Source organism: Cajanus cajan, chromosome 7, assembly GCF_000230855.2.
Source record: "Cajanus cajan strain Asha chromosome 7, NIPB_CcT2T_4, whole genome shotgun sequence".
NCBI classification, from domain to species: domain Eukaryota; kingdom Viridiplantae; phylum Streptophyta; class Magnoliopsida; order Fabales; family Fabaceae; genus Cajanus; species Cajanus cajan.
This window is the reverse complement of record NC_138523.1, coordinates 60,038,706-60,062,353: the sequence shown is the minus strand read 5'-3', so window position 1 is coordinate 60,062,353 and position 23,648 is coordinate 60,038,706. Positions and strand designations below refer to the sequence as shown.

The following is a 23,648-nucleotide window of genomic DNA, read 5'->3' as shown; positions in this document are numbered from 1 at the left end:
AGCAATATTTTTTTTATTTTTAATATTATTCTTACTTTTCAATCCTAATTTACTTTTAGCATTATATTTTTATTTTTATAATATTATAATTTACTTAAACACTTATAATATACTTTTAATATAATACCTTTGATATCTTTACATTTTAGTTTATTATTTTACATTATAATATTTTCTTTAATATAACAGTGATTTTGTCTATAAACATAAAAATAATATATTATACACATCTTACTAAACCATATTCTTAAAATAAAAAAAAGGTATGATATTAGTAAATTAAAAAGTAAAAAACAATAAAATCACTGTTCTTAATATATATATATATATATATATATATATATATATATATATATATATATATATCAGTTTGAATACATTACTTAATTTTTAGCTTCTTAAAATAATTTAATTATCTTAAAATAGCTTTTATTTTATTATTCATGTCAAAAACAAACTGATAAAAAATAGTAAGGAATAAAAAAATACTAAAAGATGTTAGAGATCCAGAGTTTTTTTTTACAACTAAAACCAAAACCATATTTGAATATAACTAAAGCATTTTTAAGCCCTAAAATAATTTACCGTTTAATTCTTTCGATGAAAAACTTGGATTTTAAACGAAGCATGAACTGCCATTTTTCTTAGGTAGGTGGAAAGTGAGGGATGAAACAAATTATTCGCATTTGAGGTCACTAATCGACTTTCATTGTTAATGTAGATGTTGAGTGCAACACAATCAATTCAGATGATTATACAGTCGTAGTTCTGGGATAAGCTCAAAAGGAAAGATGCCAACAACATCAAACTGCATTTAAATACAACTAACTTCAAAATTTTATGTTACTTAGCTACGTTCACTCGTAGGACAGAAAAACTCTAAGCCGCCACGAAAAAGCCTCCGACTTGTGCATTTCAGTCCTTACTTTTTGGGTATATTTCTCCAACGTATGTTCATACTCATTTATAGTATCACAAGAAATTGTATCTTCCGCTAATCTTACTGCTGCCATCTGAGACAATTGAAAGTTTTCCCCCGTTTGCTGTAGCTTCCTACATGTTTCACCCTCACCAAACATCATAAGGGCAACCAACAAAGTTTTCAGCTCACGTCTAGCTTCAACTGTCAGAGACATGCCTTTCAAATGATCCACCAAGGCCATCTCCTCATCAGGACTGCAATATGGAACACAAAACTATTATTTCAATAGTAAGAGGTGACTAATGAATAATGAATAGTAGTACAGGAAGAGGGGCAGAGGGAAACGAGAAATTCTCGCGTCAAGATACCTCCCAGGACGGATTTTTCCTCTTTTCCTCTGACGCCTAGTGTCTCTTGCCTTGCTAGTTGCAGCTGAGCTAATCGAAGCAGCAGAACTTTTCCTGGTCCTGTTGATGAAATTAGGGAAACAATGAAGCTTCACAGTTCACACATCAAAAGTACAACGTAAGAAACAAGTATAATAATGTCAAAAGTGCTGCTACCTTGGATATTATTTTCAACGAGAAGAAAAATAAGCATGGTTCAATTTTATCATTTAGTTAATGAAATAGGAAGGGTTTGGCTATTTTTTCACATTTCACATTTAAGAAAATGAGTCATAAAAGTAACTCAATTATGGACACAATTGCTGATCAGGTCAAATAATATGGAGCATTACAGAGACAGAGAGAGAGAGAGAGAGAGAGATTGTAACTATGCTTTTTTACAACTGTAGTCTGTGCCTCATAATTTTTGTTGTAAATGCATCTAACAGTGATATACTAATATGCTTTTTGAACTTCGATTTTATGCCGTTCTACATGAAGACAAAATAAATTCATTGGCCACAAAAAATAATGAGGTACAGACTACAGTTGTAAAAAGCATTATAGTATATCACTGCTAGATTTTTGCAGAAGAATTGAAAACAGTATATTCATTTAATGCATGAAAGATTAATGGAAAGAGCATCATGTCTAATTGGTTATGTTCAAATGGAGAAATTCATCCTCACAGTCAATAAAAACCAATTCAGAATATCTACACAAAGTGAATTTAATTGATGTTCTACAACTGGCAAATTATATAGACAGATAAATGGGATCGAAGAAAATTACATACCCTGTGGTGTATGCACTCATTCCACTAAAATTACTGCTAGTTTCTGAAGCAGCATCATCATCAAGGTCACTTGCTGCAAGTTCCTCTGACCGGAGCTTTGCTGCAAGAAGCAATCTTCTCTGTCGAACCGCCAGGTATCGAGCCAAGTACTTCCCCACTTTCTCCAAGCCTTCCTCATATTCACCACTAAGTGAGCTTGCACATTCCACAGATGCGTTCTTCACTGTTTTTATTAAGTCCTCTCTTCTATGCATAAAAACAACCCTCAAAGCCTCCTCCCACTCCCTTGCAGAAATCAACAAATTCACACCAGTGTTAACATCTCCACAATACTCCAGGGCAATTTTGGCAGCCTCCCCAGGTTTACCAAGTGCTTGAAGTTCTTCACAGATCTCACTGGCAAGATTCAGTATCTCATCCTTTTCCAGATTAAGGAACCCAGCAACAGTAAGCACCCCACTCCAGTTACTAATTGCACGATAAGACTTCAGAGCCTTATCCAGATTGAAACAGGACAAGTAAATTGTTGCAGCATCTTCAAAGCATTTTTCATTGCTAAGATAATCTCCCCATGCCTCAAGGAATGGCATCTGCTTGGTATGGTCATTAAAAAGTTGAAGAGCCAAAGGAAAAAGTTGAGGATTTGTTTTCACAAGTGTCATACAATCATCATAATAAGAATCTCCAGCAGAAGCAATGTGTCTGAGAGCCTTTTCAAACCTTTTCAGCCTAAGGTCAATATTATATTGCATTATTAGGTTAGGCATACGCTCCAATTCCTGTAAGAATGGAAGAAACTCTTTTGGATCTTTCTGAGCATTCAATGCCACGATAGCTGCAAGATTTAAATCATAAAGACCTAAAGCAGCTTCATAGACAGCATCGGAATCAGCAAGCCACAAAAGATGCTTCAAAGCTTCTTCAGCAGAAGGGTAAGACATTCTCCCTTGGTCATCAACATGAGACAATTCCTTTTCACGGATAATTTTTATTCTCTTTAAAGCATCTTCAAGCAATGGAGGATCACTCCGAGCTAGCGTGGTCAAAATGCAAAGCTCCCTCGCAGGACTTTCCGTAATGTGATCCTCAAGTGCTTTTCTTACAGCCATCAGAACTGAAGAAACTTTGTTACCAGCAGGACAATTCTGGGGGGGGCCAAGTAGCATAACATTAGCAACCTTTGGGCAGGGGACAGAAACGTAATTTTTATAGAGATTCTCTATAACATTTTCATTCTTTACAGAACAAACAAACTCGGTGATGTAACCCAGATTGTTAACCTGCCTAACAAATTCAGAAGCCGATTGTGAAAATGCTTGCCAGCCACAGTAATCAACAACTACATTAAAATCTATCCTATGCCGTCTAACCATAAGTAATGCATCTCTAAAGCGCTTTTGGACTAATGCATTAATGATGGAAACCAAAACCAACTTTCTAGGGTATATACATTCTAGGTTTCCCCGATTAGTTTGCAGTATAACTGCAGCTTCATCCCCATGTAAAACTCCAACAACTTTTGCACCTCTCTCCCATATATTTATGTAGCTTTCATTTTCTTCTTTTCTTCTATTATTAATAATGCGAACAAAGTTATTATACTTTGAGTCTAACTCCCCATTAAATATATCAACAATGTCAACAATAAAAAGCAAATCCTGTTTAGTTGCAAGAATTAGATGCGTGATAACTTGGTCAGCCAAATTTGAGTAAAATGAAAAGCTGCTGCAGTTGTTGCAAACTATCCTTCCATTAGCATGCAATCTGCCAATCTCATCCAGCCCAAAAAGGACTGGTTTTGATAGGCCAGCACTGCCGACTAGCGCTACACTCATCCAAGGACAAGCTGACGAAGAACCTGGATGTTCTTGCTCTAGAGATCCTCTATTAATCCCAATTTTTGATACATACTCCTGGATTTCCCCCCTAGATAGCTGAACATATGCAGAATGTTTACTAACAGGATTTGAAGTGATGCCAACAACCAGATCTTCAAGGGTGTTTCTCTTTGAAACTGTTGCATGCCAGCCCGAGCTCGTCAGCAATCCCGGAACAAGATCCTCAGAACATTCAAGTTCCACTTCCTGCAAATAGAAGCCTTGAAGTCCACCCACAGTTGATGAGGTTTGATTACTGTGACTGAAACCATAATGTGAAATGGCTAATATCTTATGGGAATCCAACCATTCAAGATGTAAAATGGATCCAAATGTCATTTCAGTATGAGAGGCTTCAACACTGAATTCTGTCCCCTCTAGTTCTTCCCAGGTTTCAATTGATGGAAGTTCCACAACACATAAGCTACTGTCTGAAAGGTACACAGCTAACTGGTTCTTAGAGTTTTTGCAATATACTGCCATACCCCGGACATGAGAAGAAAATTTCAGGCTAAATAAATACATAGGAGGTGGCATTAGGGACAAGGACAGCGGGGTTACATGAACATTGGACCCATCAACAACTAACGCAACAGAATTCTCCATAACAGCCGTGACCCAAACAAAGTTAGAAACCGTGACCTGACCACCAAGAGTCCAACAAATTAACTGCAGTGGCTTCGTCGGATTCCAAATAAACCTAACTTCATCTCGCTTCAAGTATCTAATTTCATGCTTCAGGTACCAGTGGTTATTACTAAAACACCATATCCTCACAGCATCATAATTTCCACAGTCAACAACACCTGCAAGAAGATCAGAACTGCAATTCCACTTCAGAAACTTCACTCTCGCATCAACACCAAACCTGCTTCTCTCTAATCCATTCCTCTCAAAGAAAACAACAGATGGACATTCATTTCCATCTTTTCCACCACAAACAGCTGCAATCTTAGCACCACTCGGCATCCACTCCAAAATAGACCCAGCAAAACTCTCCTGCTTCGAAGAAGCAAGCATAGCCCCTGAATCTCGCTCCCAAACCTTAATTTCCTTAAGCAACGAATCAGAACCGCACGCATCACTCATCGTAGCAAAGTATTTCCCATCTCCCCGCCAAGACACGGGAAGTGAGTTCCCTCCACCTGAAAAATCAAAACAGAACACTCACAACCCTAAACCAACAACTCAATCCACCAAATTCACAAAAAATAACAATACCGATAGAACTTAACATAAGGTCTGTTTCGATAAGATTATCCATAATCACTTCTAGAAGGAAAAAATAGGAGGAAGAGAAAGCTAAAACTAGTTTTTACATATAATTTTTTTGAAGAAGCTAAAATGAGCTTGTACAAATTAGCTTATTCTTAAACTAATTTAAGCTCATGGAAAATTTTATTTAATTTTTTCTTCTTAAAAGTGCTATCTAAACATATCCATATTAATATAACGCATTGAATTTAGGGTTGTGGTGGTCCTTACTTACGTGATAGTCTTCAGGAACACCATCGCGGAGTGGTGTTTCGTATAACACGTCCCAATCGAGAGTCATCACCAAGAGCTGCGCGAAACCGGTGGTTACGGCGACGAGTTCGCCGTCGGGACTAAGCGAAACGGCGTTAACGCCGCCGTCGAGTCTGCCAACGACTTGCGTTGCGTCGTCGTCGTCGTCGTCGACGGTGTGGAGCAAGAGAAGGCCGTTGGAGGTTCCGAGGAGAAGCGCTTCTTTCTCCATGAGGTAGTCGAAGGAGGTGACGGAGTCTCCAGGATCGAGGCGGACGGTGACGGCATCCGCGGCGAGCGAGGCGTTACGGCTCCAGACTCCGTTATCCTGAAAGGCGCGATGAATGTGAGATTAATAGGAACGAATGAATGAAGGAATGAGTGAAGTGAATGGGAACGAACGTGGAAGGAGGAGAGATGGGAAGTGTAGATGAGATTGTGGGAAGAGAGGAAGAAGAGGCGGTTGCGGTCGATGTCGAAGGCGCAGAATCGTAGGGTTTCGCCGTCGGAGTGAAACTGAAGAGAGAGTCGCAGAGGAACCTCCCAAAACAGCTTCAGGTTCTTCATCCTTCGCCGCTGGTTCGGAGTAGGGTTTAACTTCGATAATCAAACACCCTCTATTCTTTTTCCCTCTTATTCATCTAGCTACACTATTTATACCTTTATCAACCTTTTTGTTATAAGTAATGACATTAGAATTAAAATAAATCCATATATTCATGCCATGCAACCATACTTTTAAAACTCGGACCGATCATCGAACCGGTTAAGATATTGGGTTAAAAATTAAACTGATGAGTCACTAATTGAACCGTATGACTTGATTTTTATTTATTTATATTAAAAAATATTTATATTAAATATATTTTATACTTATAAATTTTAATTAATTCATATCTTATTTTAAATTTCAAATTTTCTCTTATTTTAAATTATTTTTATTTTTATTTTATAAAAAAATATATAAAAAAATTACATGTTAAACTGTATATTAATACAAATTAAAAATATAAATAATATGTACATATATAATATGTTTGCAATTGATATTAGAAAATAATATATGTAATATCTACATAAATATTATATTATTAAATATATAATTTAAAATTAACAATATACTATAAAAGTTATTTAAGTTGTATATATTATAAACAAATACATTAGAACAAGTAGTCATTGTTATATTTAATAAGAATTTTTGTTCTTCCATTAAGAGATTCAATTTTCATTATTATTTTTGTGGTTTATGGTCCTTAAAATTTTTTTAAAAAAAATAAGAAAAAAAAGTGGTTGAACCGAAAAATTGACCGGTTCAATCCGGTTTGAAACGGGTTGATTGCATAACCGATCTAACTTAAGATTCGGACCGGCTGGACCACCAGTTTTCGTCCAACCGATCTGACCGGCCGATTCGATCCAGGTTTTTAAACACTGCATGCAACACATTTTAAACAATTTTTATTATTAACCGAAAATTATTACAAAAATTTAATAACCTCATTTAATATAATTTTTTTATCTTTTGATAAATAATTAATTTTAATGTCCTTGTAACTAATACTTATTAACATATTTAAAGTTATATTAGTCATTCATGCATTGATATTTTTTCTTTCATGAACTTGAGTATAAATAATATGTTTAAAATTATAGTATTTATCAACTAATAGCATTAAAGATAAATATTCATCCACTAATTCAATTGAAAAATCATCAGAATGATATTCTTTATGAAAAAAGTTATGTAGTGATATATATTAATACAAGTTTAGTTTGTGCCTTAAATAAAAATAAGGATCTTGACTTAAAAATTGTAAAGGCTAATTTAAAATTATTAAATATTTTCTCAAACAAATTTTTGAAAGATACACGACGTAAACTAAAAATTTTATTTTTATTTTGAGTCATTATCATGACTAACAAAGTCTTTTTAATATATGCCTACATAGGCTTATTATGTTTAATAACTATTTTACATCAAATTTCAACGATATAACTACTGAATTTAATGTTCTTAATGTATATTAAAGTTTGAAAAATTTTAAAATCATTTGATATTTTATTTCATTAATTCAAATCTATGTATAAACTTACTCCACTTAATAACTCATGTTTTATATTAAATTTCAATAATTCAACTGTTGAATTAAAAAATTTTAATGCATAAATCAAGTTGGTAATTTTTTATAAAATTAAAAAATTATTTAATACTTAATTTCTTTAATTCAAATTAACAAATAATTATAAAAATACTTTACATGTAATCTAATAAAAAGTAAAGACAAAAAAATAGTTAATTCTTTTGATACTTCAAAATGGCAAATAGTTTCTTCTCTATTATAGTTAAAGTGAAAGAGATGAATATTAACAACAATTTTTTCAAGAGAGTATTTGGATGAGAAATTTAAATACAGTAATTTATTTGTTTGAAGAATTTTAAATTTCTTAATGGTGTATTTGGATGAGAATTTTTACAAATTTAAGGAATTTGAAATTTTTAGTATTTGAATTTTTTTGATTTCAATTTTTATCATTCTTAAAATATTTTGTTTGGATAGGTTAATTCAAATTTTAAATTGTTAGTTTAGATATGATAATTTGATTTCACTATGGTAAATTTGATTTAAAAAAATATATTTATATGTTTAGATTTTTAATTAGTTTTTATAAAAATAAACATTAGCCAATTTTTAAGTATTTAATAATTTTTAAAAAATTAATATTAGATAATATTTAATTTTAAAAATATTATTGAATATTCAATAATTAAAAACATGAAGAAATAAAAGATAAGATAAAATATATAAGTGAAATAAGAAAAAAAAATATGAGAAATTTTAAATTCTTACTATTTTTGGAGACTTTGAAATTTTACTATTTCAAGGAATTTCACAAATGTTTGATTTTTAAATTCTTTGTATATTCTCAATTCAAACAAAATATTTCACCTCAAAGAATTTGAAATTCTTCAAACAATGGGTTACTCCATTTAATTTTTCTTTCTAAACACACTCTAAGGTGAAATGTTTTGTTTGAATAGAGAATTTATAAAAAAAATTAAAATCTAAATATTTGTGAAATTTCTTAAAATAATATAAATTTCAAATTCTCTAAAAAAAAAGTAAGAATTTCAAATTCTTCATGTTTTTTTTTTATTTCACTTATATATTTTATCCTATCTCCCATCTCTTCATGCTTTTGATTATTAAATATTAAAAAACATTGTCTAATAATATTTTTAAAAAAATTATTAAATATTTAAATATTAGCTAATATTTTTTTTATAAAATTTAATTTAAAAATCTCAACACGTGAATATATTTTTAAAATTAATTTTTATCATAGTAGAATCAAATTATCATATTTAAACTAATAATTTAAAAATTTTAAAAATTGAATTGATTTATTCAAACAAAATATTTTAAAAATAATACAAATCAAAATCAAATTAATTCAAATGGCAAAATTTTCAAATTTCTAAAATTTTAAAATTACTCATCCAAACACACTTAACACTCTTTAGTATTTTTTTATTATTGACTGATTTTCATTAAAAAAAACATAAATGCATCTCACTTTCAAAACAAGATTAACCGAGCCATGAAACTTAACAAAAGTTATATTTTTCAATAAAAAAAAAGTTAGAAAAAAATATTACTTGGATAGTGTGGCTGTGTGAGCGTGAGATCCCAATACCTTACCTTAAATTCGCAATTCAATAACCACTAAATCGGTTGTCCTGTTTAAGGATAAATTGACTTCAGCATTATTTTTATGATGAATTCAACGATCAATGGTCAAGCAAAGTTTCAGTTGATAACAAATTTTTTTAAAAATACTTGTATAACACACTCATAATAATTCAAAAGCTTTTTAGTATTTTTTTTTCTTCGTAATCTATTAATTATTTTTATCATTCATAATGTAAGTCCCAAATTCTAAACCCTAAAATACAAACTGGCATGTGCGTCTTCTTTGTGATCTAGAACTTTGAAAATTTTAACAGCAAGCATAATAAAAGAAACAAGAAATTATATATCAAATTACATAACGAACTGCCCTCCACTATTCCACTATAAGACCCTGTGTGTCTATATATTTATATATATACACGGTAATTTCTCAATACATGTTACAATTTTTCTCGATAAAATCATAAAGAAATTGAGAAAATAAATTAAGGAGCACATAATTACAGAACAGAAGGGGAACAATTTGGATACCTCTAAAAGTAGGCATCCCAATCGCATGATGGCCCCTGTGAAAGGATCATGTTGAAAAGTGATTATACTGACAATGTTCACAGAATATTTTTCTTAATATTTCGATACAACTTTAAAGATTAGCCAGAAAACACTTCAAACTGTAAGTGCGTATTTGGAAACCTATTCTGTTGAACAGAACACCAATTCATATTTCCTTTCCTTCTAAGTTTGTGCATAGGAATGTGTGAAACCTCTGTTTAAAAGGGTGCAACTGGATACCCAAACACACTACGGATACTCCTAACTGCATTTTAGAATTTTTTTAACTTGTTTCATGAACTTTTATAATAATACCGAAGAAAATACCACAATAATTAGATAAACTATAACATTTTATTACTTCTCTCTTTTAATTTCAAATTCATCTTTTATATTAATTTTATATATTGAATTATAGTCAAGTCATGTCCTGTGAAGGCTGTGATTTTTAAAACATTTCTGTGTCCACGTGTTTGTGTCATATCATATTCATGTCCCATGTCATCTGTGCTTTCTAAAAGTCTAGAGCTCTGTTCAACGTGTGGCCACTTTTTCACTTATGAAGATGAAGCGTAAATCAAAAAGTGACCTTGTATATCACAAAAGTTTAGCCAATCTATTGACAATTACCAAAAGAACTAAACTTCTCTTCACCGAAAATTGTGTTCTAAAATTGAAGGGGGCAGGGTATTTATTGATCAAAGTCCTGCAGAGTCCCTATGGATTTCATATTGAACAACACCAAAGCAAGAGAAAGTGGGAGGGAGAGAAAGGTACCTGAGGACATGTTGAGGCATAGATCAGCAATGTTTCAGCATCTGAACCAAAATCAAAGATATTCAAATTATTCCCGGAGACAACACTTGCTTTCACTAGCCTTTTAGCCAAACTTCTTAAGCAGAAGAGCACATTTTAATAATTTTTCCCAAGTAAACTCTCTTTCAGTGGTTGAAAGACATGCTGTCGTTGGTGACACGATTGCAGATATCAACATGGCCCACAAAGAGTAGCACCACTGGCCACCACTAGATTCTATTCAACCATTTTGAAAATAAATCACAATTTGGTTTCTGCAAGGAAGCTTTAAAAGAATATGTCCCAGCTAGTGTGGCAATCTCGGTCATTTAAAGGATAGATACTGAATGATCCTCAGAATCAGTTGCAATTATTCCTTAGACCAACACGAGTCTACTCCAAACCAATATCGCACTCCATAAAGTCATGACTCAAACATCACAAGTCAAATCCAAGATCATTTGCCAATTGAAGTATGCCACGCATTTGAAGGTAAGGATTCTCTAACAGTTTTTCATTGTTGCTCTGTGCAGTGCCAATAAAAAGCAGAATCATGTAACAAATTTATAATTAATCACCAAAAATACTACTTTATTAAGCAAACAAACAGAGAAATTTAAAATAAGATTGTTTCTATTTAAAGACACAATACAAATACAACGAAGCACACACATAATAGAGATCTTAAAGAACTTCGTTTAAGGATAGAACTGCCTAGAGATATTAAACAGGAAGAATTTGAATATGATAAGCACTCAAGCACATGGGGAACTCTCCCTTAAAAGCTAGTTGTTAAGGGAGGAGAACCAAGTACACTCCATCAAGCATCCCATACTATTCGATATGGGACTTAGGCAACCCATAATACCCAAGACCCAATAAGAATATGATCCTCACTTAAAATGAAGAATTAAAAATTTCAATTTCAAATGCATTAACAGTAGAAAAGGAGCTCCAAGCAAATCATTAAAAAAGAAAGTACCTGCTGAGCTTTAACAAGAAGATTCTCAAGCATGTGTTGATATTTTTCAGGATACTCGGTCATCATTCGCTGCAGAAAGGGGGAATCATTACAAAGGATGAAATTTAAGGACCTAATGCAAATATAATCAACACAAAATAAAATCAAATTCATGCCTTCAATAGAAAAGCAGAAGAATAATATGCCACCCTTGAATCTCTGTCATTCAAAAGTTCCCTGCCAGATGGAAGATCAATGCTTTATAAGAATGTATAAAGTTGATAAAAATGCACACTAATTTACAGAGGGCATAAAAGTTTACACTCACATAAAAAAACGTTCTTTACCAACTTCCTTGAAAGCAACAGGATCTGCCGTGCATTTACCAATAAGAAGTAGGAGAAGGGTGGCCCGAATATCAGATGCAGCACCAGGTAGGTTTCCTCTTCCCTTACTTCCAACAGCAACACCCAATGCAATATCATCTGTTGCTGCTCCAGCCAATTGCATTAGTGGCCAAAATAGCAAATCAGGAGGAATGCGCGCAATTAATTGCATTGGGGCAATGGCTTGTCCTTGGAGAAGAAGTGCTGCCATTGCTGCAGTCTCCCGAAGAAGATGATAGTTATCAGGGTAGTTTGATCTTCCACCAGCTTTTTGCTCATTAGATTCATCCAAGAGATAAGTATCTTGTTTAAGGGCACGGGGAACTCTCAGGCATAATTGGGATAATAATATGTCACACATCTGTTATGAAACAACAAAGAGTTGAGGAAAACAGGTAGACCATAAATATTCCTAGACAATTTTCCCAATGTTGTTCCAAGGAGTCATATCCTATTATTAATAAAACAGTATTTAAACTTTATTATTTAGAAGAAGAAAAAAATAATAACTATGAACATTGAAGTGTCTATTAGCTATTTAGCAACCTATGTGATATCAGATTCTGTAGATGGTAATTTAATTTATCTTGAAATGCTTCTTGACCTGAAAATAAACCCATTTCAAGATAATATAATTATCATAAAAGACCGTGCTCTATCAGTTTACTAATGACACTAGGACAATGTGAGGTTCCTAGTAAAATAGGTCGCCAATTACATCCAATTGGAAAACTATGTGGTAGACGTGGTTCGTCTCTTTCTTTGATAGCATAAAGAACACGCAGGTTTATTTACAACAGTTTTTTCAAATTTAGTATAGTTCACCATGCTTTTATAAGTATTTGTTGCTGTGACATGAGGATACTTGGGGAAAAAAGGAAAAGCATTCTGAGTTCAGAAATAATTACTTTCAGAATATTGATGCGATCTGTTTCATACTTATTGGTGCAATCTTTTTCGTTTATCTGAAACAACAAAGCACTGCTCATTATGTCAATCAATGCATAGGCTTTCTCAAGATGCCAATCTTTCTGCCTGCACCCAAGATCACTGCTCCTTGATTGTTGCATTTCATATTCATCTAACAAAAATTTGCATCTCATAAGCAGCCTTTCAAGAACAAATAAATATCCCCATCTAATATAGTTGTGTTTTGATTTTAAAAGCCCACACATAAGTGAAATGGGCAAAGGAATATCTGACATATCTGAAGAATCTTGTTTTCCTACTTGAGCAATTTTTTGCTGGAAATATTTTATATTTGCCCATATGGTTTCATTTCTTTCCCCGCTGATTTCAGCAATAAGCAGATCACCTAACCAGATATACCCATTCTGACGGTAAGCAATTCTTTCAGAATGAAGAAGGGAATGTAAAGTCGCCCACGAGAGGTTTCTCTGCAGATTGATGTCATTTCTTAGAGCAATAATTTCCACATTTTCAAGAGACTTGTGAGTTTTGGTTATCTGAATCATATGAGAGAACTCTCCATCCAAATGAGTGAATGAACTTATTAATGCGTCAAATTTCTCTGTCACAATTTCCAAGAGCTGCAAAGATTTTAAAGAAAAACAAGTGAGACAAAAATGAATATACATACAATCTAAAGAAACATGTCAGTCTTTCTCCCAGACAGTTATTCAAGCTTGCAACCGATTATTAGTGGGATGAAGGAAGACTAAACTCCCTTCCTTGAATTGAAAAACAAAAGACTTCTTTGATTTGCATAAATGAACATAATAAAATCTGAATTTAAGAATGCCAAACACCAGACAACAATTTAGCATTCTATGAATAAAAAATGAAATGCTTATTAGAGGCTTATATTATATTACCAGTTTATTTTTATTTTCTTCTCCTAAAAGTGTTTATAGAAAATTTTATCCAAATAAACAAACCATATATAGTATAATTTCTATCTTAACAAGGAAGATACATACATATTTTTCATTAGTTGACAACTTAGATTAAACTATTATACCTACACACAAAAAGAAAAAGATGGAAATACCATATTCAGCCGTTCACTGTTGGGATGTCTCAACAGAGCAGATGCAATTGATCTCCTCAAAAGCTCTCCAATTCCTTCTACCCCAAGTTTAACAGAAATATGAAATGCCTCAGCTGCATTTGTTCGAGCAAGTAGAGTTGCAAGTGGTCGGATCTCATCATCACTATATTCATTGATTCCAGTCGCTACACAAGTTTCATTAATTTGATGCAAAACATAGTCAAAAAGCACCGAATACAGATTTTTCCTCTCTTCTCTTGAGTTTACAAGGGCATACTGCATCCAACACAGAAAAAAGTTGGGGAAACCCTTCAAGTATTGCAAATTTAAAAATACTGATATAACAAGGACCTCAGATCATGTCTTCATTCTACACTTATTACTCTAGTGAAAAGCAAACATCATCTTATAAATTAAACGATGTGACAAATTTATATTGGGCACAATAAGTGACCTACTCATCACCTTACATCTCTAACTTCAGGAAAAGAATGATCTCAGACTCTCAGTATTTTCTTTCTTATATAGTCAAGGTCCATTTTTGATAGGATCTTTATTTTTTTAGAATCACATATCCTTAGCATTATCAATCATATCAGCCAACCTTTAATGGTATATCTTGAGAAAGTAACATTGTTATATAACAATTGGCATATCTTGAGATATTATTAATGTTTGAAAGATAGATAGATAGATAGATATAATCAACACAGAAATGTGCAGTGCTTAATATTGTCAGCTTAGTAGGCAATATAAACAGTACTTATAGATTTAAATAGATAAATGTATAGTAATTGTTGGAAATGTCTTAATAGAGCTTATAAGGCTTGGATAATCCTCGCCTTATAAGTTGTTTTTTGGAGTTGAATTAAACTTTTAAGTCCAAATTCTAAGATGGTATTGAGCTTTATCCTAAACCCATTGTTGAGTCATCTGCATTGTCAAATTGCCATGCTCCAAGCCCATAGCCTCAGACATGATGAGGTGTGTTGGAAAGCCGCCTTAATTGCAGTCACCCCTAGCCCGCAAGTGTCTTGGAAAGAGTTAATTACGGAGGGGTTGACTAGAAAAAGTTGAGTGAAGCATTGTAGTGTGGAGCAACCAAGACATCGACTCTTAGCGAGTTGAGATTCCACATCAACTAGAGATATAACCAAGACCAACGTGGTATTTATAACACTTGGACAATTTCTACTTTACAAGTCGGTTTTGTGGGATTAAATTAGACCCTAAATCTAAATTCTAAGAGTAAAATCAAATCTTACATATTACTTTATTGGAAATAAATCAAGCATGTGATTGAAGCTATGCATACCTCACAAAAAAGAAATTGAACTCCTCCAATCAGATCAAGCTGATTCATGAGAAACTTTGGTGTGCTAGGTAGGAGCTCAACAGCTTCATCGGGAACTTCATATAGCATGTTAGCTAACATGGAAATGAGCTTACAATGAACTAATTCTGCCCATGAATTCTTCCTGCTGGTTTCTATAAGTGATTTGATAACCTAAAGGCAGAATTGTGTAAATAAATTAAGTGGAGTAATCACAATTAATGGTTATACATTTATATTGACATGAACCACACTAACCATCAATACAAAGTAATCAATGACTACAAAAAGACCCAATTCACAAACTCTAGTCTCAAAATTGCTTCATGATTTAATTTAATTAATATTACAACCAACTTCATAAAGGGAATGGACAAACTTAATAAAAAGCTGAATGAAACAAAAATGGGATTTCCATGATATCCTGATAAAAAAAATAGGAAAGGGAAATATCATTTCTCACCCTTATGTCAAGAACTTGCAATCGGTTTCTGAGGATCTTTCCGTTATCACAGACAAAATAAAGTAAACAACTGAGTGCAGATGCCCAGACAGATTCCTCCTGTTCTTCAGTCTGTATAAAACAATTAATCAGCATAAAATCATGTTATGTTGAGAACATCATGATTGGACCATTACTAGAAGAAGAGAAAAGAAACAACATTGTAAGAATTTTCATATGAAAGATACACCAATTTTTTTTGGTTAATCCACCAAAGTGAAATCAGTGACCAAATCTTTTTTAAAGGTCTAAAACCTTATTTGGTTTGCTCCTAATTCTTCAACCCAACTATCCTATAATTTGAATATAATATGTTACTTTATAAAATATAATTTGACATGAAAAATATTGTACTTATTCAAGAACAAGGACTTTCTATTACATCAATGGTTACTTTGCTAAATTGGCACAACATTCAAAAAGTAAGAACTCAATTCTCCATAAACCTTCAAATTTGAAGCATAGAAATTAGAACAAGTAACAAGATGAATTTGTAACTATAAACAAGGAGAAATAAATAGGTACCAAAAAATAAGAGCTTTAAGTATGGATAACCCTCCCTCTTAAAATAAGAAATGACGCCACATTCTCATAAAAAGATAGAGGAAACACATCCATCCTTACTTTCATCCTTAAAAAGATTAGGGCAACCCATGTATAGCATCACTTGACATCATAGCATGCATTACGAAAGTCATAATGTCAAGTGAATAGACTAAATAAATTAAAAAGTATTACACCCACTAATAAACGATTTCTAGCCAAGAAAAATTATGAGACAAAATGCATTATTTTTCTGCTTAAAATTGGTCAATAGGGAAAGGAGGGTCAATAATACCTGCACAAGAAGAAGGAGTATCTCATACAAAATATTTAAAATCCAAGACTCGAAATTATCAATTGCAGAGAAAGTGTCCAATTTGTTCTGATTTCCTTTTCTGCTCCCTTGGACCATAAGTTGAGTGTCACTATCATAATAGGATTCTTGAGAATATTCTTCTTCAATTGTGGAAGCATCATCAGCTATGATTGGTTCTAGGAGATGACCATGAACCGCAAAATTTAGAATTAAATCAAACGCTTGAACCCTGCAAGCTGTTTTAGAAGAACTAAGCATCTCCTGAAAGACGTATTTGAAAATCCAGTTAGTAGCAACTAACAGCAAAATCAGTTAAAATATTGTCAATAGGAAACAAGTACTTTGTTGATTCATCACCTCAAGCAAAGAAAGAGTGAGTGGTGTAGCAATCTGAGAATCAAAAATATACCTACAAAACAAACACCTTTTTTTATGGCCATAAACATAATACATGATCAACTCAGTACAGCTCATCCACTATCAATGTAAGCAATAATCCCATATCAATTGTCATCTTATCCCTATAACCAAGAATGGAAGAAAATGTAAACAGACAATAAGTGCACTGAAGCATACATGTCAATAACAAGTTTAATAAGGACGCTAACAGCCACATCCATTGATGGTTTTCCACTGTTATTGGTTAGCCTAGTTGACTTCATCATGACATTGGTATTTGGGGAAGGCTCTGTGCAAACAGCAACAATGACTTCACATACCTCAGCAGGGTTCAATCGCAAAGGTTGTTGCTCACTGGTCAGCATAAGATTATATTTAGTGAAGAGTATAGAAAAAGATAATCAATCAATTATATATATCAGTGTATCATGGACAATGGTAAATTTTTTCTATGAAAACACAAGCAATATGCAATTTTCTATTCAAGAAATCTAATTAATAATTAAAATTTGATCAAAATAATTATACATTTTCATCATTTGGAGGGGGGTGATAATGGGTTAGTATGAGGAAATTTTGGATCAAACCCTATCAAAAATGGTTGGGTCGGATTTCTGAAGTGCTGGCCTGACCTAACACCATTGTGTTTAGGTCAGGTTGGTTCATCGAGTTTTTTATTAAAATGACAAGATACAAAAAAAGGAAAAATGCAAAAATTATAAAAATTGAAAGAAAATTGTTGTCCTGTGTCAAATATCCGATTTATTCTATGAAGCACAACCACTAAATCACTTCAGATGTTTATTTTATACTAAGTATTATATTAAGTGTTTTTCATTAATTTATTTTTCATATAATCAAGTTGGGTCGAGTATAGGAATTGTTAAAGTCGATACCCAAGTCATATTAATACAAATCCAACCCAACCTCGGTTTTCTTTTTGTTGGATTGGTCAGGTTGGGTATATCCACAATCACCCCTATGACTTGAGTAGTTACTGGACTTCCTCTGTAAAATAATTACAAAAATAGAGCACCAATTGTAGCAACCAATTAATAAGGAAATATAAGGCAAACATGAGAGATTTAAACCCCCCCTGGTTTGAATGATGATCTCCAACACACCTCTCATAAAGATTGGACATCTGCAGGTGATTTGATAACGACTTGATAATGAGTGGCCTAATAGGTCCAACAATTGTTAAGATAGGTTTTAATTTCATCTTAAGAAAGTGGGTTTGCGTCAAATTTAATCTTACAAAACAGGCTTGTATGGTGAGATTAACTCTCACTCATACACATTATGGTCATCTTACTAATTGATGTGAGATCTCCAACAAAAATACATAAATTAGAAAGACAACTTGAGATGAAAAGCATATACCATAATTAAAGATTAACAAAGGAGCATTATAAATAAATATGAAACTCATATTACTTAACCTAAAAATCTTTTCAAGATTTCATATTATTGCTCTAGAAATGCTCACCATTAAATTTATACATTTCTAATTGTAGTGGGTTCTAATGGAACAAAGAAAAAAAATCCTTAATATGGAAAGAACAGTTACAGCAATTTGACTTGCCTAAATCCATACTCAACTGAAAAATTGTTATAGCATTATCACATCCATTTTGGGATGGAGGGAATATATACAAAAGTACTTACAAATTATTTCTTTATCTGTACCTGTAATATCGATATTGAAAGAGTTGTCGAGCTCGAGGACGGAATGTACTCACAGGAAAATCCTCCCTATAGGAATTGCTATGTTCGGATTAGTAAATTACATTATCAAAAGCACTTAGCAAATCAAAAGCAGTGGAGAAAAAAAAAAGAGATAATAATTGCCTTTTTAAGTAAAAAAAAGATTATATTGTAGCAAGGCAATTCAATTACGTGTCATAAAATCTAGCTCATATAATCAGCATTTTAATTCATTTAACATTTAAGGTTTATGTATATTTTGGTGAACAAAGTCATAGCCAAACAATACTTGAAATTACTGCATAGCCCTCAAACAATCAAACCTATCCACAGAAATCATATTAGAGACGAAAAGTCCTATTTATACTAGTATTCTAGAAGAGGCACTAGTGCAGCAGTAGTACAACTAGTGCAAACCCAAACAGTAAGACTCCTAACACAAATATGCCTTGCAGGTAAGGGATTTCCTAGCATACAATTAACTAGGGGTGGCAAATGAATCTAATTATCCATCATTCATCTACAAGAAAATCCATCCAATCCATCCATTACAATAAAAATAAATAATGGATCGGATCCAATCCAATCCATTTAACTTTATGGATGATTAGTGATCTATCCATTCCTTTTTCAAAATTCATAGGATTATAATATAGGATGTATATTAGATTGAGACTTTAAAAGACTATTTTGATATAAAAAAAAGTCTTATGAATTTTAAAAGACTTATATATAAGAATATAATGACTTATAAAGAAAAGAGAGAGAAATAAAATATTTCAAAAGTAAAAATTATTAATTTTTAAAACATTACTTTTTTGGATGGATCGGATATCCATTTATGAAAAAATTGTTAATAGATGACTTTTGTTGTTTTAAATGGATTGGATAGATTAAATATTTATGTGAATTTTTAATGGATTTAAGTGGATTATTTTTATCTGAATCATTATGATCCGCCTAAAAAATTATCCGATCCATCCATTTGCCAACCCTACAACTAACTTAACAAGGCCTAAAATACTCCAAAATCCAAATTAATTAAAACAGAGATGAAACAAAAATAAATGAGAGAATATATCAAAGCAAGAAGTTATCTGATAGTAGAACATGCCAAACTTGATGCGGGCCTGCTTTTGTGCGTTTAGATGCTGTTATTGCTCTCAGGGGAGGACAAGCAGAGGCAGAATTAGTAAATGATGTTACTGGAGAAGACTGCAATAGCTGATCCAGGTAAGGCATATCATCAGTCCCAAAATGTTTCCATGGTTGCCCCTTCATCTTAGCTTCAATGTCTCCTTCAAGTAGAGCTGCAGCACCTACTTCTAAGAAATTATATGCTCTCATGCCTTGTGAATTCACAGCATGATCACTGTATTAAAATACATTTGGGAAAACAAAATAAATATCTGAAGCAATTTACGATGAGATAAATTAAAAAGAATAGCAGAAATAAACGCAGCAGTGGTCATTAACAAAAACACCCAGACCGGTAGATCAAAACCAAATACAAAATATTAATTACCTGTCAGCTTCCATTGATGATGACTGCTGTTCCTCAAGCCAGCGCCATTGTAGAATATCATGCGCAATGAACCCAAGTTCATCTTTTTCATCAATTTTTGATAGCTTTGAAATAGATGAAGTGACTGAATCCTTCTCTGCTGATTCTGGGACACTTGCCGGATATAGTTGGGAATTGAAGGATTTACTCAACAATGATGACAATGTTGGCAACGATTGTCCTGACGCAGAAGGTGATCCAGAAAATGAAGCTAGTTGAAAAAGCCTCTTCGGAATGTGTTGAGCCACAAGGGAGCGTACGTAACTCAGTGATTTCACAATTGCCTCAGAAGTAAAACTAGATACAGGCAAAGGAGATGTATTTGTGGATGACGCTAATACACCAGTTTGTTGATTCAAAGATCTTGACCATGGTCGATGCAGATTAATATCACATTCAGCAATAATGGTTGAACAAAATTGTTCTATCTGATGTAAAATCTCCTCACTTGGTTTGTATCTGTATAAATTAACTAGTTGAGAACTCTTAAGTCTTAACGGCATAAGTAGCAACTAACAAAAGATGCTTTCTTGTCTAACACAAATCTAAAGAAAATGCAATCAAATTATCAATAAAAGAGTCTCTAACTAAATGAAAAAATTTGCATTGTGTCATTTAAAGGGTTACCGATCCTCTTCGTACAAAACAAAGAGACAGATGATGTCTCACTCTCAGATAATTTTATGATAGAATAGAATACCCGCTCACTAAAATAGAATTACATACCTTAGAAGATAGCGTTTGAAAAGTGCCACACACCTTGAGACTACAGCAGGACTGGTGAAAATAGTTTTAAATGTTAGCAGCAGAAAAAGGAAACTAAAACTGATTTACATAATACTAAGCACAAAAAAATTAATTATGGAGAGAATGAAATAATTGTGAATGTAAATTAAAATTGCAAGAAACAACACAGTTGTGTAATAATTCTAAAAAATAGAAGACCATCCATGCGAACACTGGTTCAATGAAGTCTGGACAGTCTCACAACTACCTTTTATCAACAAACAAATGTGACAACTCAATTACCTTCTCTCCCTCTCTGCTATAGTGTGTCCCAAAATTGCACTGTAAGCCAAGTCTGTGGTTGCAGGGTCTGCCAGATAGTCCTGCAATCACACATTTAGTCAAAGAATTGGTGGGAACTGTGAAAGTAAGACCTTGTGCATTGAATATTATATATAACGGCACTGTGGTCATGGTATACCACTAATGATGACAGGCACACAGACATTAAAATCTGCTATGAGATACAGAATTATATTACAATTAGGAGGTGGCAATAAACTGAACCATCTCGAAAATAATTTGAAAGTCGATTCAGTAATTAGTTCGTTGAACTTGATTTATAAACTAAATGAGCTGAATTTAAGTTGTGTATAGTTCAGTTTGTTTAGATCATAAATCAGCTTGACATATAAATATAATTTATATAATTGTCTTTTTTTTATTTAATTTCAGCTTATTAAAATTTGTAAAAAACCTTCAAAGTTAATTATAAGTTAATAATAATATAAGAAGTGGGTACCTTATGGTTTCATGGCTATGTTTGAGTTTTCTATTATTTTGTACAAGGTGAAGTAGTTTTTATTAATGTAAACTTTTGGCTGTAATTATAGTGTTTTTTAGTCATATCTTATAATCTTGCAAAGTTAATAGAATAAATTATGTTGTATTTCAAAAAAACTTAAATAATCATTTTATCTAAAATCTATTAGTAAATTGAAATTTTGATGTGTACGATCCAGAAATTTTAACTCTTGATTCATGTGAATGAGTTAACGAACTAAATAAAGCTGTTCACGAGCTTGAACTTGAGTTGAGCTTTGAGTTGACCCGAATATTATTGAGCTGAGCTGAATTGAGCTAGACTCATTTTCAGTCCTAAATTTACAGTTAGTAAAATGCATACATGATACATGTGAAGAAAGTACAGTGAACTCAATTTTCCTCCCATTCCCAACCACATAAGGAAATCCAATTGGAGGAACCTATTGCTTTATGTGTACACATACCAAAAACGACTCATTGCTGATAAAAATAGTATTTGCTTTAAAACATTAAGCAAGCCGTGTACAAATACTCGCAAAGAATTATTGGCAACACAAAATTATTTGTCGGATATGATATATGTCATCATTCTCAGTGCAGATGGTACACTATCTTAAACTTCGTTAACGATAGGAGAGAGAGAGAGAGAGAAATGACATTTGAATTAAAAGTTAGCCAGTGAATTACAGAACACTTTCCAAAAATGTCACATTAAAAATTAGTTAAAATTTTCAGGTAATTAAGAAATTACAGTGAAAATTGGTCAGAATTAGGATAACTTCCAAAGTAGAAAAGTAGTGAGAATTAGTGTAACTTGCAGAACATTCGACGTGTGAAGAAATTATAATTCGTGAGGATGAAGCTAACCCGAAGGATCCTGGAAGATTCGACGGCGGAGGTGAGGGGAGAGGAGAGGCAATCGGCGACGGCGCGACGGAGAGGCTCGGGAAGGTTCTTGAGGAAGGAAGATCTCAACCTGGATATTCGAGAGGTGGAAGAAATTCGATTCGATGGTTCCATTCTCCAATACAAAAGTAACAGTTACTACTTGTTCAGTGGATGGAATCGCATTTGAATTTGAATGATAGAAGGAGGCATGAGATTTATAATGGAATTGGGAAGAAAAAAAAAAAAAAAAAAAAAAACCGAATCTCTCACTCACTCTGTGACTGTGTGTACGTAGAGAGAGTGAAACTGACCCGACCTGGTGGTATCGTGAGCTGGCATGTTTCGTGCCGCCAAGGTTGACTAGGAAAAAGAAACAACGCTTATTTCGCGTATACACAGACAAAGTTCTGAAAAATGATGCATATTTTACATGTATATTTTTCAACTGGTTTAGAGAAAAAGAAAAAAAAAAAACTTTTTATATTTGTTTAAATTTTAACTTTTCTCTGTCTCAGTTTTCTTTCTTTCTTTCTCGGATGAAAGGGTTAGTGGAGAAGGTAAAACTAAAATAGAAATAAAGAAAGAGACATAAAATGGAAAATATACTATATATATGATGCATTATGAACCTATTATAAAAAAGCTTGAAAAGAGGTTGGTCCTTCAGAAACATAAACATGTGTCTTTTGTGGGGGATAGTATGTTTGATTAACTCAATCTTATTATCCTTGCCTTTTTTTTTTTTTTTTCTCTTTAAAATTTCAAAAGAGGTATCCTCCATTCTTGTAGGGGTGGTGATGATGATAATAAACTTGTTTGGGTGAAATAGGAGGATGTTTGAAAAATTAATAAATTTAGGGGTCTTAGGGTGGGAGGTATTTTCAAGTCCAATGAGACGTTGTTGGGTAATGGAAATGGAACCTCTTCCGTCGTTAAGATGTGTTAGAAACAAAATATG

At 32.8% G+C, this 23,648-nt stretch overlaps 2 protein-coding genes across 5 annotated transcripts; both read right to left on the bottom strand.

Moving 5' to 3' along the window:
- Nucleotides 1-685: 685 nt before the first annotated feature.
- On the bottom strand, nucleotides 686-6,133 carry ABO1 (IKI3 family protein). Of its 2 annotated transcripts, XM_020378622.3 has the most exons (5): nucleotides 5,890-6,133; nucleotides 5,467-5,815; nucleotides 2,105-5,126; nucleotides 1,291-1,389; nucleotides 686-1,176 (listed from the first exon to the last, which is right to left on the bottom strand). In XM_020378622.3, the coding sequence occupies exons 1-5, from the start codon at nucleotides 6,052-6,054 to the stop codon at nucleotides 858-860; spliced, it is 3,954 nt and encodes a 1,317-aa protein (XP_020234211.1). In that variant the 5' UTR covers nucleotides 6,055-6,133; the 3' UTR covers nucleotides 686-857. The 2 variants fall into 2 exon arrangements, with proteins under 2 accessions (XP_020234211.1, XP_020234220.1); XM_020378631.3 differs by lacking the exon at nucleotides 5,890-6,133 and having other exon boundaries at nucleotides 5,471-5,610.
- A 3,369-nt stretch (nucleotides 6,134-9,502) lies between these two features.
- LOC109814062 (uncharacterized) lies at nucleotides 9,503-23,048 on the bottom strand. 3 transcript variants are annotated; one of them, XR_014428049.1, is made up of 18 exons: nucleotides 22,670-23,038; nucleotides 21,281-21,360; nucleotides 20,978-21,028; nucleotides 20,213-20,710; nucleotides 19,798-20,059; nucleotides 18,670-18,731; nucleotides 17,158-17,334; nucleotides 16,939-16,990; nucleotides 16,561-16,842; nucleotides 15,684-15,794; nucleotides 15,203-15,394; nucleotides 13,888-14,163; nucleotides 12,785-13,426; nucleotides 11,819-12,237; nucleotides 11,667-11,727; nucleotides 11,512-11,580; nucleotides 10,512-11,054; nucleotides 9,503-9,748 (listed from the first exon to the last, which is right to left on the bottom strand). XR_014428049.1 is itself a non-coding variant. In XM_083060369.1 (17 exons), the coding sequence occupies exons 1-17, from the start codon at nucleotides 22,820-22,822 to the stop codon at nucleotides 10,968-10,970; spliced, it is 3,474 nt and encodes a 1,157-aa protein (XP_082916495.1). In that variant the 5' UTR covers nucleotides 22,823-23,038; the 3' UTR covers nucleotides 9,503-10,967. The 3 variants fall into 3 exon arrangements, 2 of the variants coding, with proteins under 2 accessions (XP_082916495.1, XP_082916496.1); XM_083060369.1 differs by having other exon boundaries at nucleotides 9,503-11,054; XM_083060370.1 differs by lacking the exons at nucleotides 9,503-9,748; nucleotides 10,512-11,054; nucleotides 11,512-11,580; nucleotides 11,667-11,727 and having other exon boundaries at nucleotides 12,099-12,237; nucleotides 12,742-13,426; nucleotides 22,670-23,048.
- Between the last annotated feature and the right edge of the window lie 600 nt (nucleotides 23,049-23,648).

Bases quoted from the DNA above. Each gene is read 5' to 3' on its own strand.
- ABO1 (XM_020378622.3), bottom strand. From the start codon at position 6,054: ATGAAGAACCTGAAGCTGTTTTGGGAGGTTCCTCTGCGACTCTCTCTT. The intron at 5,816-5,889 runs GTTCGTTCCCAT...CGCGCCTTTCAG, and splicing joins CCCATCTCTCCTCCTTCCAC to GATAACGGAGTCTGGAGCCG. The intron at 5,127-5,466 runs GTAAGGACCACC...TTGATTTTTCAG, and splicing joins TCCTGAAGACTATCACGTAA to GTGGAGGGAACTCACTTCCC.
- LOC109814062 (XM_083060369.1), bottom strand. From the start codon at position 22,822: ATGGAACCATCGAATCGAATTTCTTCCACCTCTCGAATATCCAGGTTG. The intron at 18,732-19,797 runs GTTCTACTATCA...TCCTATAGGGAG, and splicing joins GCCCGCATCAAGTTTGGCAT to GATTTTCCTGTGAGTACATT. The intron at 16,843-16,938 runs GTGATGAATCAA...TACGTCTTTCAG, and splicing joins TCACTCTTTCTTTGCTTGAG to GAGATGCTTAGTTCTTCTAA.